The sequence below is a fragment of the Bos grunniens genome, chromosome 8 (genome assembly GCF_055505025.1).
Source record: "Bos grunniens cultivar Pamir isolate PY7600 chromosome 8, Bosgru_T2T1.0, whole genome shotgun sequence".
Taxonomy (NCBI): Eukaryota; Metazoa; Chordata; class Mammalia; order Artiodactyla; family Bovidae; genus Bos; species Bos grunniens.
The window spans coordinates 37298595-37313201 of NC_141172.1; the positions used below are offsets into that span (position 1 = coordinate 37298595).

General features: G+C 40.5%; 1 protein-coding gene across 12 annotated transcripts in view; it reads left to right on the top strand.

Moving 5' to 3' along the window:
- Nucleotides 1-538: 538 nt before the first annotated feature.
- Nucleotides 539-14607, top strand: part of BRD10 (bromodomain containing 10) — a 110138-nt gene continuing 96069 nt past the window's right edge. For 4 of the 12 annotated variants that reach the window (XR_015169586.1, XR_015169587.1, XM_086415178.1 and 1 more), the window contains exon 1: nucleotides 609-1999. Coding sequence is in view for 4 of the 12 variants with exons in the window: in XM_086415178.1 (XP_086271304.1) it covers nucleotides 1416-1999 (584 nt within the window). In the remaining 8 variants the exon portion in view is untranslated. Of the gene's footprint in view, nucleotides 2000-2095; nucleotides 2244-7353; nucleotides 7524-14607 lie in introns of those variants that run through there. The other 8 variants (XM_086415185.1, XM_086415188.1, XM_086415180.1 and 5 more) reach the window with 5 other exon arrangements.

Below are 14607 nucleotides of genomic sequence, written 5' to 3' on the forward strand. Positions count from 1 at the left end.
GTCCCAAGGACTTTAAAATGAGGTTCCATTCCCTTCCATTACTCTTCTTAGCAGATGTCAAAAATTGAGAAGGTGGGGATGTCTTTTCACTTTAACGGAAAACATGGGATTAACTTCCAAAATAGGAACTGATGTTAAAACGGGGACAGGAGTTTTAGAAATTCGAGTTCTATACATCATCTCTTTTTCTTTTGCATGTGAACATATGTTCCAATTGGTCGAGTCCTTGAACCTTTCTAAACTTTACAAATTCCAATTCTACGTTGAAAAACCAGCAGTCACGGGGATGGAGGGTGTTGAGTGTGCAAAGGGAAATTTTTTACAATAGGATAGGATTTACATTCTATGTCTACTTACACTTATGTCTACTTTCACTTTCCATCAACGAAAGTTGTCTAGCAAGCGCCTGCAGGATTAATTTTAGCTTTTATCGCTAAGAGGGGTCTAGCGGAACAAATATCTTCTTAGCACAGCCCACTTCTAAAACCCTTTCAGCCTCCCACTCAGGAGGTGGCGAGCAAAGCCCAGCTGCCGCTTTGCGTCTCTCTTCACTCCGCCCCTTCCAGTTGGCTACAAGCTGATGACATCATTGCTCCGCGCAACCTACCAGGCCTCAGGGCCTGAAGCTGAGACGAAGTCCCGGCTTTCACGTAGCGGTACGTGAAGTGGGGGTGGTAGTGTTCTACTACGCATGCTCACCGTCGACGGCGACGGTGCCCCTTTCTTTGCTACTTTCCACAGCTCGCCCCAACCTGGAGAGCCGGGGCGGGGAGGGGGGAGGGGGGGGACGCTAAGTGCCCTCCCCCTTTTCTCCCGGCCCCTCCTCTTCCCCCCGCCCAGTAGGGCTTCTAACTGACAGTTGTCGCCAGGCCCCGTCCGCGCGCCGCCTCCTCCTGCCTGGGTCCCCCGCAGGTAGAGAGGGGCGGGAGGGAGTGTGAGGGAGAGGAGGAGGAGCCCGACCCGCGGCGGCCCAGCGTTTCGGCGCCCTCCGGGGAGGCTAGAGAAGAATCCCACTTTTCTCCTCGCCCCCTCCCTGCCTTCAAGCCGGCCCGGGAGGGGGTGGGGCGCGGAGGCCAAACCAGGCCTGGCGGGTTAAGAGCGGCCGGGCGGGGCGCGGAGGGGTGAGGCAGGCTAGGGCCGTGCGCGCGCGCCGCCGCCGGGGGGAGGGGAGAGGAGGGCACCTAGGCTCTCCTCTTCTCTCCCCCCTCCCCCGCGCCCCATGTAACCCCGCCCCGCGGGCGGCAAGCTCGAGACCCCCGCGCGCACCGAGCCGAGCCAGCGGCTGAGAAGAGCGAGGCCCGATGCGGCTGAGGCTGCGCGGCGCCCCTGAGCCCTGAGGAAGCGGTCCGCGTTCACGCGTGCCCCGGCGCCTCGAGCGGCCGCTGCACACCGCCCAAGCTGGGCCTGCCGGAGGCATGAGCGTGCCCGGGAAGCCGGGGGAGATGAAGCCGGCCGGAGAAGAGGAGCGGCCGCCACCGGCGGCCGAGGAAGAGGACGACGACGAGTTGGTGGCAGCGGCGCCGGCCTTACGGCCGGCCCGAAGGAGTGCCTCCTTGAGGGAGGACGCGGACGACGACGAAGAGGAGGAGGAGATGGTGGTCGGGGGCGGTGGCTGCAAGGAGCAGGAGCTGACCTACGAGCTGCAGCAGGGCTACCGCATCCTGGGCGAGTTCCTGCAGGAGAAGCACCGAGGCCTCACCGCCCCATTCCTCCAGCCCTTGGGGGGCGTTGCCACCAGGGAAGAGGAGGCGGCCGAGGGGCCGCGCGGCGGAGGCCGGGGCAGTCGCGCCCTCCCGCAGCAGCCCGGTCAGGGCATGTGTCTGCTGAAGATGGAGGAGAAGTTCGCCAGCGGCCAGTACGGGGGCATCACCGAGTTCGTGGCGGACTTCAGGTTGATGCTGGAGACGTGCTACCGCCAGCATGGAGTGGACCACTGGATCTCCAAACAGGGCCAGAAGCTGGAGATGATGCTGGAGCAGAAGTTGGCGCTTCTTTCTCGGTGAGTGAGCCCAGTTCCCGGCGGGACTGACGGACTGACACAAACACACCCTCGCACGTGTCCGAGGATGGGTTGGGCCAGGGGCCGGGGGGCGTCGCTGATAGGTGCTGAGTCAGAACCCCGGGAGGAGGAGCAGTGCTGGGCGGGGGCCCGCAGGGGTGTGGAGGGTGTTGGCCGAAAGAACCCCACGCCCAGACGGAAAAGAACCCGAGGAGAGAGCCGAGAACCGAGCGCTGAAGAGCAGGTAAAGTTTGTGGAAGTAAAGTGAAAAGGTGCCCGTAGGAAGAATTATAGGAGTAGGGAGAGGAAAAGTTTTAGTGGGATGGAAGATGGCCTTGCAACTTTCATTAGACAGTTTTGGCAAGAAACTTTTAAACGTTTTTGGAATGAAATATCATTAGAAATTTATGTTCGCTCGTGTAAAAGGTGGTTTCAAACTTAAGGTTATATCGTTTTACTACTCAGCTCGGTCATCGGAGTGTATAGTGTTATTAAATGGTTAACAGTTACTGTGGCATATTCTTGATATTTTCTCTCAGCTTCATCTGAGAGGACTGAATTTTTGTATCAGCACAAATATTTTAATAAGCTTAGGATGTTGGTGTTTATTCTCCCAGAAGTCATAGGGAGGTCAGGTGGCTCGACGCTCTCGGTGCACTCTAGGTGGGAGGGTGAGTGGGTGTGTGTATGCTCTCGGTACACTCTAGGTGGGTGGGTGTGCTCAGTCGTGTCCGACTCTTTTCGACCCCATTGACTGTACCGCGCCGGGTCCTCTGTCCATGGGCATTCTCCAGGCAAGAATACTAGAGTGGGTTGCCATGCCCTCCTCACAATTATTTTTCCATTGTAAGAAGTGATAATGTAACACAGGAGGCTACCAAAATAAACATATTAATTTATAATTCTGTGATTGATAGGAGCCAATTGAATTTCTCTAGCGGAAATTCGTCAGGAATAAAAAAGTAATTGAAAGTTGTTGGAAATTGTGGTTGAAGTGATCCAGTTGTTTGACCCTTTACTAGTGAAAGTGAACTTGCAAGTCACTCTACCTTTTTGGCCTCAGTTTCCTCATCTATAAAATGAGGATAATGACAGTACCTAATTAATGGGGTTGCTGTTTCTTAAATGCATTAATAAATGTAAAGTCGAATGTGCCAGTCCCATATAGTTAGCTCAAGATAAGTTTTAACCATTATAATGCTAGTAGTGGTAGTTGAATAAAATGAATGTTCTCATATCTGAAACTGGGACGTGTGCGAGTGCTTTTATCCAAAAGCTCCTGAAAAGTTGTGTTAACTTTTCTGTCCTTGATTTATAATTGTAATTTTAAAATAATCTAATCTGTCTCTGGCTTCCAATTATACTGTTTTCGAGGCTACCAGTGACTTCTTTCACTGAAAACAATGGTTAACTTAGTGCTTGACTCATTAGGGCGGCTCTGTTTAAACTAAGGAACCTCTTCTTGAATCTTTTCTTAACACTGAATTATTTGGTAATAGAATAATTCACAAATTTGTATATTACTTTTTATACTTTATTTAGTGGCATTTTATTTGTGTGATGTGTTTGTTACCCTTGTCTTCACAGTGTTTTATAGTTATGACTCACATGAGAAACAGTCCATTCACATTATTTTTAAGTAGTAAAATATATTCCAAGTTGATGTCACAAGATTTTAGATATGGAGGAAGCCATAGAGCTTATCTAGTTCAAGCATCTAGTTTTACAGATTAGAAACAGGGATTTAGAATGAGGCTGGATAATGACTGCATGAAAAGTGCTTAGAAGTTGCAAATAGGTTTGAATACAGGTGTTTTCAGAACCATTGTGCATGTAAGTCCTGCAAAATAGCAGGGAGACCATTTCTCTTTCACATAAAGGTTAATTTCTGAATGTTTTGAATCATTCCTAATGACTAAAGTTCAAAATACTGTATTACCATATAATCTAATAGCATCCATACAGAAAACACTCTTTTGTTTATAAACATAGTAATGTATTTCTGACATTCTTAGTCCAGGAGAGAGAAAATTCTTGCAGTTTAGTAGTAAATAGTAATATGATGATCTCAAAGAGATAATTAAGGCTTTTTGAGTCGCTCACTTTTTTTGTATTTGATATGTACAAACATTTTGTAAATAATAGGTTCGACAAACCACATTTGTAGATCTAGGAAATCATTTCTTTTTCTGTACTAGGCTAAAATCTAAGTCATTACTAAATAAATGCTTTGAGTGGGCACCACTTCAAGAAAAGCGTAGATTATAACTGTTAGGTATGCAGTTAGGATATATAGATGTTCCAGAACAATACTCTATAGACTGTCCACATGAGTCTGATTTTCAGCAAATAGATGATTCAGATACCTTATTTCTAAATAAGTGGTATATCATATTTTAATAATAAAAAACACTTAGATATTAAATTTGTTTTCTTTTGTCTTCTCATATGTATTTGTAAGATACTGAATTAACCCTTATTTTCGAATTTAAGTAGAATTTTACAGCTGCTTCATATATTACTGAGCAAGAAATGAGGTACATCAGATAGAGAGGGTGTCACATTATTGCAGAGCAGTCCAGTGGCATGTACCTTGGGCAGATTGTATAACTTGAATCTCAGTGTTTTCATCTGTTCTTTGGAAGTATTCCTTGCACAAATGTGTATCTGTCAGAACTAGACATTCAGATATCAAAAGAGAGGTTTTCTACTCTTTTAAGTGGTATATAGTTGAGTAGGGGAAAAGACACTTAAAAAGATTGATGATTCTACAATATAATGGAGTTAAAAGGTATAGAGAAGTTTATACTTGAACTGTTTCTTAAAGAAGTTGAAGATTGCTTCTGGATTTTCTTAGAGGGAATGTTTAAGAGAGACATTCCAGAATATTGAACTACAGTGAATGCAAGGCATGGGATAGCAAGGTGTTTCTGGGAACTACAGGTACTTCCTATGGCTACACTATGGTCTCCAGGGTAGTGTCCGCTTTTCAGCAGGTATGCAGGATGATCAACTGGGGAGAAGGAAGAAAATATTACAACTTTAGTATATTTTATTTTTATTTTATCCTGTTAACATTTCTAAGTTTTTTGGTTTGCGTCTTGTGTTTATGATAACACTACATCTGTATGATCTACAAATGACATTTTATCATATGTAATTTTATTAGTAATATATAACAATCTGTTTTATATATATAATATTTGTGATAGAACTGCGACTAAGACTAGCATATCTAGTCTCACAGTTACATATTTTAAAAAGGATCTCATTCATGTATTTGAGGCAACTGAGGGCTTCCCAGGTGGCGCTAGTGGTAAAGAACCCACCTACCAGTGCAGGAGACGCCAGAGATATGGTTCAGTCCCTGGGCTGGGAAGATCCTCTGGAGTAGGAAATGGCAACCCACTCCAGTGTTCTTGCCTGGAAAATCCAATGGATAGAGGAGCCTGGTGGGCTATAGTCCATGTGGTCACAGAGAGTCAGACTTAACTGAACACGCCCACATACCCAGGAGGGAAATAGCAATTAGCATTAAGGAATAGGGAGAAAATCATCTAATAAGTGGAAAGGAATAGAAAATACTTAATAGAAGTTATGCCTAATAAGAATTTTTGCCTCTTCTGAATTTTAAATTATATTTTTGAATGCTTTTAAATTTAAAAATATTTTTGAAAGCTTTAAGAATATTGCTATGTAGTTTTAATAAGTTGTAATTACAGAATAGGCATCACCCGTGACCCCAACAGAGCTGAACTTGAAGTTTTAGTTTTTGCCGTTTAAAATAATATTTTGGTGAAAATAAGCTTGAACATGATTTATCTTTGTTGATTTCTGAGTTAAGTTGCTGTTAAAGAGAGGTACATATAATGGGTTATTTAAAAAAAAAAAGGCTTTCTTAACTATAGGTAAAGATTACTTAGTTTTGTAATTGCTTTTTAGTTGGACATGAAAATACAAAAGCATCATTATGAAGCCTCAGAAATTTAAAAACAGAGGTTTCCAAGTACAAGTAGTAATTGAACTACATATGGATTTTGTACCTTGATTTTAATCTCCTTCTTAGTTAAATTTGACATTTGTTGGCTTGCTTATTCTCAACTAAGATCAAAACCTAGAAATTAACTGGGGATTTTAACAAGGTGTTTCTTATTCCCTAGTAGTTCAACTCCCAGTGGAATGTGTAATTCTGTCTTTTTTTTGTAAGTCTTTAAAAATTGAGTACCTTTGCTAATAGAAGCTGGATTTACTTCTTGTTCAGAATTATAGAATGTTAGTGCTTGATACACCATGTAATTCTATTTATTATAGTTGCCATTATTTAAAAAAAAGTGCTATTTAAGAAGATTCAGAAAATGTTTTAAGTGCAGTGATGAAAGGACGGAGGAAGGATTTCAACTAACAAAACATTTTTTGAGCTTCTGCTTTGTTCTGTGACTTAAGGGACGGTTCTTGGCCCGAGAGGTTTACATACACAGTTATGGTAAAGGGTTAAAATATGTTAAAACTGATTTTCAGACTTGATCCATTGTCAAAACACCTGGAAGTCATGGCACTGTTTACAGTGCATCCTGAGATATCAATATATTTAGTTGTATGATTTTTTGCTAGGGGATAAAAAAGGTTTAAAAGAAATTATGGAAAGAAACCCTTAATGATGAGATTCTGCCTAGCTCCTCAGATTTTTCTCCCTACAAACTGGGAAAACAATCATTTTTGGATTTTTGGTGGTATATGTTGGTTTTGATGCAGTTGAAAATCTGCATCTAACTTGACCCTGAAACATAAAGAAAAAAAAAAAACTAACTTGACCCTGCATAGACCCTCCATATATTTTATTGCTGTTCTGTTGCTTAGTCATATCTGACTCTTTGGGACCCTATGAATTGCAGCACGCCAGGCTTCCCTGTCCTTCACCATCTTCCAAAGTTTGCTCAAACTGATGTTCATTGAGCCGATGATGCCACGCAACCATCTCTTCCTCTGTCATCCCCTTTTCCTCCTGCCCTCAATCTTTCTCAGCATCAGGGTCTTTTCCAATGAGTTGGCTCTTCTCATCAGGTGGCTATAGTATTGGAGCTTCAGCTTCAGCATCAGTCCTTCCAATGAGTATTCAGGGTTGATTTCCTTTAGGATTGATTGGTTTGATCTCCTTGCAGTCCAAGGGAGTCTCAGGAGTCTTCTCCAACATCACAATTCAAATGCATGTACTTGGTTCCTCCCTATCCGGGGTTCTGAATCTGCAGATTCAACCAGCTGAATCCAACTGAGGACCGTGTAGTGCTGTAGTATTTACTGTTGAAAAAGATCTGTGTTTAAGTGGACTCAAGCAGTTAAAACATCTCTTGTTCAAGGATTAACTATATATTCTAAGGGTGCATTCTTTGAGGACTACTGTGATTAGCTTTATTACAGAGTTTTATGAAAGTACAGAGGAGGGATCAACTACTCGAAGGAGGTGGGAAAGCTGGGATTGAAAAAAATACTTCATTAGATTTTGTTTTAGAGGTCATAATTTTGAAAGGTGAGTAGACTATTGATAGGTGAAGTTTAAGAGTTCATGAAACAATTATTTGACCTATCCTATGATGGGTAGTTTGTGAAGCTCTGTGATTACAATGATAAACATGACTTTATCCCTAACTTCAAGGTGGTAAGTAAACAAACAATTACATGTATGGAGGCAGGAGAGGGCATATTGCAGAGGAGTGGTTTATATCCAGTGGTTGGTTAGAATGATGAGATCCTGTAGTGGCAGATAAATCTAGAAAGATAAGCTGGGACTAATTATGGAGGATTCGTTCAAAAAGACCCTGATGCTGGGAAAGATTGATGGCAAAAGGAGAAGGGGATGACAGAGGGTGAGATGGTTAGATAGTATCACCGACTCAATGGGCAAGAATTTGAGCAAACTCAAGGAAATAGTGAAGGACAGGGAAGCCTGATGTGCTGCAGTCCATGGGGTCACAAAGAGTCAGACACCACTTAGCGACTGAACAACAGCAACAGTAATTACGGAGGACCTTGATTGCTTGCTAAGGAATTTATAATGTAGGCAGTGTGGATTCATCACAATTTTTAGCTAAGGGAGTGACATGATTGTACTACTATTTTGAGGTTTGAGGGCTAAAATGGAAGAAGAGAGAATGAAGGAAACCTATTAAAAGGCTCTTGAGTTAATACCATCAAAAAATAATAAGCAGTAGAAATAAATAGGCGGATAAAGCTATAAGAGAAGTAAATTCTGTAAGTAAAAGTAGCACAGTAGCAAGCTACTGGATGTGGGTATGATGGAGAGGATGATGTCCAAAATATGAATACATTTGAGCCCAAGTGATGGTGATGCTGAGGGAATGTGAAAGGAGGCATGCATTTGAAGATACGCAGCTGAGAATTATTAGAAGGCTGAATATGGAGCTCAGCAGAGTGACTGGTGCTAGATTAGAGGTGTTTAATTAGGAATTAACCTGCAAAAGGAGAATGGTTGAAGAAATGGGAGGGAAGGCCCAGGATAGAGTCTAGTAAAAATACAAGGGGATCCAAGACAGAACCTTGTGTAAGGATTTGTCTTCAATTTGGAAAGATGAGAAAAACATGATTAAAGTGTGTATAATGTATATTAAAAGTTGAAATGCTTAATTGAGAAAAGGCAGTTAATGAAGCTGAAAAGAGTTTATTCTGGAGTAAATAAGGGCTTCTCTGGTGTCTCAGTGGTAAAGAATCTGCCTGCCAATGCAAGGTAACACAAGTTTAGTCCGTGGTCCAGGAAGATCTCACATGCCATGAAGCAGCTAATAAGCCTGTGCACCAAAAATAAAAAAAAAAAAATTGTGGAATAAATAAGAAGTATAGTTGGAATATAGTAAAGTTACAGCTTTAGTATTTTAGGAGATTTTGTTCCATTTGAAAATGATTTAGATCCAATACAGTAAAAAAAAATGCCCTAATAGACTGTAAGGTGTTTTGCCTCAAAGTTTGTTTCTCATTGTATTTGTGCCCTTGTAATTATTTTTATTTCTAAGAAAAAAAATTAGAGCAAGGAAAAGAAATCATGTTTTTGGAGAGAAGATTATGTTCTTTTTGTTTTTGTGTTTTAGCTCTCAAATGATCTCTAGATTGTTTCCACAAGAGTAGAGAACAAATAATAGCTGTTTTCGTTTCCAGGGAGCTTCCACAATAATATGAATCTTTAAAATGTATTTTAAATTACTTGAAGAGGTTGTTCTTCTTTTTTAATGGGAAGCACTAATAAACCCCAGTGGTGGTATTATCTGATAACCAAGCCCTTTGTTACATCATCTTCCACTTGGGACCAGTGAATGTTCCACAATTAATTGTGCTTAAAATCAAGATATTAAATATATACACTTTGGAAAAAAAAGAATTATGAAAACCAATTAAGTGTTATTCATTTTACTTTTAAAATTTTCTATATGTCAGATTTTGTTTTATAGTTAATAAAAGATTATATTTAAAGTAAATTAGAATCTACAACTTTGAAAAAGAATTGGGTTAAAAATATGTATTATCAAAGTTGTAAGACAGTACAGTCATGTTAGATGCTGTAACTGGGTGGTGTAACTGTGGGTGATTAATTTTCCCGTCCACTTTGTACTTTTTTTTTTTTTTTACAATATATGCATGCATGCTAAGTTGCTTCAGTTCAGTTCAGTTCAGTTGCTCAGTTGTGTCGGACTCTGACCCCATGAATCGCAGCACGCCAGGCCTCCCTGTCCATCACCAACTCCTGGAGTTCACTCAGACTCATGTCCATCGAGTCAGTGATGCCATCCAGCCATCTCATTCTCTGTCGTCCCCTTCTCCTCCTGCCCCCAATCCCTCCCAGCAGCAGAGTCTTTTCCAATGAGTCAACACTTCGCATGAGGTGGCCAAAGTACTGGAGTTTCAGCTTTAGCATCATTCCTTCCAAAGAAATCCCAGGGCTGATCTCCTTCAGAATGGACTGGTTGGATGTCCTTGCAGTCCAAGGGACTCTCAAGAGTCTTCTCCAACAACACAGTTCAAAAGCATCAATTCTTTGGTGCTCAGTTTTCTTCACAGTCCAACTCTCACATCCATACATGACCACTGGGAAAACCATAGCCTTGACTAGATGGACCTTTGTTGGCAAAGTAATATCTCTGCTTTTGAATATGCTATCTAGGTTGGTCATAACTTTCCTTCCAAGGAGTAAACGTCTTTTAATTTCATGGCTGCAGTCACCATCTGCAGTGATTTTGGAGCACCCCAAAATAAAGTCTGACACTGTTTCCACTGTTTCCCCATCTATTTCCCATGAAGTGATGGGACCAGATGCCATGATCTTCGTTTTCTGAATGTTGAGCTTTAAGCCAACTTTTTCACTCTCCTCTTTTACTTTCATCAAGAGGCTTTTTAGTTCCTCTTCACTTTCTGCCATAAGGGTGGTGTCATCTGCATATCTGAGGTTATTGATAGTTCTCCTGGCAATCTTGATTCCAGCTTGTGCTTCTTCCAGCCCAGCATTTCTCAAAATGTACTCTGCATATAAATTAAATAAGCAGGGTGACAATATACAGCCTTGATGTACTCCTTTTCCTATTTGGAACCAGTCTGTTGTTCCATGTCCAGTTCTAACTGTTGCTTCCTGACCTGCATACAGGTTTCTCAAGAGGCAGGTCAGGTGGTCAGATATTCCCATCTCTTTCAGAATTTTCCAGTTTATTGTGATCCACACAGTCAAAGGCTTTGGCATAGTCAATAAAGTAGGTGTTGCAAGAGGGCATCAGAGGGCAGACACACTGAAACCATACTCACAGAAAACTAGTCAATCTAATCACACTAGGATCACAGCCTTGTCTAAGTTGCTTCACTCATGTCTAATTCTGCAATCCCATGGACTGTTGCCCGCTGGGCTCCTCTGTCCATGGAATTCTCCAGGCAAGAATACTGGAGTGGGTTGCCATGCCCTCCTCCAGGTGATCTTCCTGACCCAGGGGTCAAACCTGTGTCTCTTATGTCTCCTGCACTGGCAGGCAGGTTATTTTACCACTAGCACCACCTGGGAATCCCTGATCCATGTGTTGTTGTTGTTACTTTTTATAATATCATTCAAAATATAAAATCTTCAGATTTTGTAGGTGCAGTTTGAAATGCTTGAAATAGCTAGTACTAAGAACTCATTTCAAGCTTTCATATTTAAAGCTTTTGAGTAGAGCCATCTGAATGTTCAGTTCAGTTCAGTTGCTCAGTCGTGTCCAGCTCTTTGCGACCCCATGAACCACAGCACGCCAGGCCTCCCTGTCCATCACCAACTCCCAGAGTTCACCCAAACCCATGTCCATCGAGCCGGTGTTGCCATCCAGCCATCTCATCCTCTGTTGTCCCCTTCTCCTCCTGCCCTCAGTCTTCCCCAGCATCAGGGTCTTTTCAAATGAGTCAGCTCTTCGCATCAGGTGGCCAAAGTATTGGAGTTTCAGCTTCAGCGTCAGTCCTTCCAATGAACACCCAGGACTGATCTTCTTTAGGATGGACTGGTTGGATCTCCTTGCAGTCCAAGGGGCTCTCAAGAGTCTTCTCCAACACCACAGTTCAAAAGCATCAATTCTTCGGCGCTCAGCTTTCTTTATAGTTCAACTCTCACATCCATACATAACCACTGGAAAAACCATAGCCTTGACTAGATGTCCCTTTGTTGGCAAAATAATGTCTCTGCTTTTTAGTATGCTGTCTAGGTTGGTCATAACTTTCCTTCCAAGGAGTAAGCGTCTTTTAATTTCATGGCTGCAAATGATGAATGTACCTTCAGACAAAAATAACTCTTCTGATAGCTTGTTTTATATCTCTGCAATGGTAGTATATCTGGAAATTCAGGCTTGTTCATTTCTCTCTAGGAATCCCTCTAAAAGAGAAAAAAAGATGAGAATACAGATTGAGATAAACTAGTTTAAGGTAAAACTATTTACCTCTTGTTCTACTTTGTACTACTTTACAAATATTGCTCGTTTGTGGAAATTTAAGCCTTCTAAGTTAGAATCAGTGAAAAAATCTTTGCCAAGATAAAATTGCAGAAAGTATTTGAACTGACTATTTAGCACATGAAGTGTTTTGGAGAGCTTCTCTTTCCAAAACACATCCCCCTTTTTCCTTCAGATATGTCTCATCTGCTAGACATAAGGTTTCTTTCAAATGGTAACATGCCGGTTTATAATTACTACAGTTTAAGTTTGCAAAAGCTTTAAAGGTAAATAGTTTTGTTTCAGTTCTACAAAAGGCTAGTTTATACTAGCCTAGTACATTGACTTTTATGGTGATGATGTATGTATATTTTCAGTTTTTTAAGGTTGAGATTAGAAAGGAAATCTCTCTTACAAAATGTGCATGCAGGTAGAATATTGGAATTACTTTCCCTGCAGCATTTCATGCTTTATGTTCTTAAACTTTTCAATTTCAGTGGTAGCTTACTTAACAAATGCAGTAAGGTACACCAAGATTCTGCTAAATATATAATTCCTAGTGAATTCAGGGTCTGTTTTTGTGTCTTCATAAAATAAGAACAAATCCACTTCATTTGGCACTGAGGAAAGAGACAGATCATCTCAAAAACTTTAATATAAGTTTATAGGAGCGTTTCCCCATAGACATAAATGTGGACTGTTTCCATGTTTGCCCATGAGCCCAATTTTTAACATATGAGTTACTAAAATTGGAAGATAAAAATAAAATATAATCAGTAAACAAAATAGAACGTATAAAACATATTTTATATCTATCTTCAAATACTTGTGCTTGAGGAAAAGCAGTTTTAAATTTGACTCTTCCCACAGATAAGCTCATTTTCTGTCTCCCTCACTTTCTACTCTGTTGCTACCTTATATGCAAATTTTCCCTCTGTCTGGTCAGTCTCTATCCTTTCTTAACCTTCTGTCTTCTTTCATAGCATTTATTGCAACCTAATATATAATATGATTTAATTATATATCTTTTTTCTCCTGTCTCACTAGAGTATAAACTCTATGCAGGCAGGGACTTTTTCTGCTTGGCTTGTTGCTATTGACTTCTATAAATGTTGGTTAAAAATTAAGTAGTAGGTAGCTATAAGTTGTACCGGTCATTTTAAAAGGTTTTGGGGCTGTGCCTCTCAGAGTGTTTCCTAAATAACCAGCATTTGAATTGTGTTAAAGGCAGAGACCTTGGCCCCAGAATAGCATACTTAAATATGTTAACCCAATATCTCAGGGTGGGGATAAGGAAGCTCCATTTTTTATAAACTCCTAAATGATTTTTATGCAAAATAAAGTTCCAGGACTGATACTTCAGGATATAGTAACAGTGTTTCATGATTGATTTCACCTCAGAATTTAAAATTTCTTTCATTGAGGTATTTTTTTTTAATTACTGTTTTTACACTTGTCAACCTTTAGGCAGAATGAAGGGAAGGTAGGAGAGAATTAAGAAGCAGATTTCATGTAGTCATGTGTTCCTGTGAAATACATACAGCTTGAAGAAATGGTAACAAATGAGGGATAGTGTTGGGGAAGGGGTGGGGACACATGATCCTAGGTGTTTGCATTTCTGTTCCTTTGAAAAAGAATGGAGAGACATTGAAAGTCACATGTTTATCATAGAATATTACACAGAGCAGTCTCTAATTTAGAATTAAAATACTCTGAGTAATTCCTGTTACATGGGGCTAATGTATTAAATAGTACCAGAATTTTTAAAAGCCTGAAATTAAAGATCCAAGATTCTATTCCTGTCACTTTTATGCATTTAAACCTATTTGTATGATCGTACATCATAAATCAGCTGTGGATAATGTAGTCTTTATGTTTCTTACTTGATTTTGGGGAGCAGTGAAAAGAGATCTAGATTAGCTCTCATAGCTTTGCTCTGCACTGTATCAGGCAAAGTAATGTAATAGTTGACCTCATAGTCTTTTGTTTTTTAATTTTGTATTTTTCTTCTATAGTTCAGTTTGAGTTCCAAGCCTTTATAATATTTAAAAATTAGAGTTCTAAACCATCCCTACCCCATATTGTATGCAAAAGTGTGTGTGGTAGTGTGGACTGGTGCCTACATTTTATCTAGGAAGAGGGTACAAAACTTTTTATTAGGTCAGCAGAGGAGCACAGACCCAAAATAAGTTAAAAACTGTAATTTTAAGACACAGAATTAACAAACATTCAATAAGTTATGATGATGTTTGGTTAAAGTAGAGAAAATTCCAATTAAATGAAGGAAGAATTAGGCTTTTAACAGAAGTAACAGAATTTGAATAGTACCTGAAGTTAGTGTTACATTATGCCTGTGTTTATACTCTTTGGTGTTTAGAGAGACTTGTTTATTAAGTAGTAGTTTTGCTCTGCATTAAATTAAGAGGAAAAATGTTTTAGAAATAGCCCCCTTGGTATTCCAGAACTCTGAAAGAGTTAATATATGACTTACTGCACTGAAGATATCTTAACTTTGGGAGTAAACTGAGTTTGATTCTGGTTTTGCCACCGACACTTGTGTTGAACTAGACATTGACTTTTTCTGGAATTCAATTTCCAGTTGTTGCCATTAACTTCATCAAATTCAGAGCAATTTCAAAACATCAGGAGTGTCTTCTTTTCTACTTCTCTTTC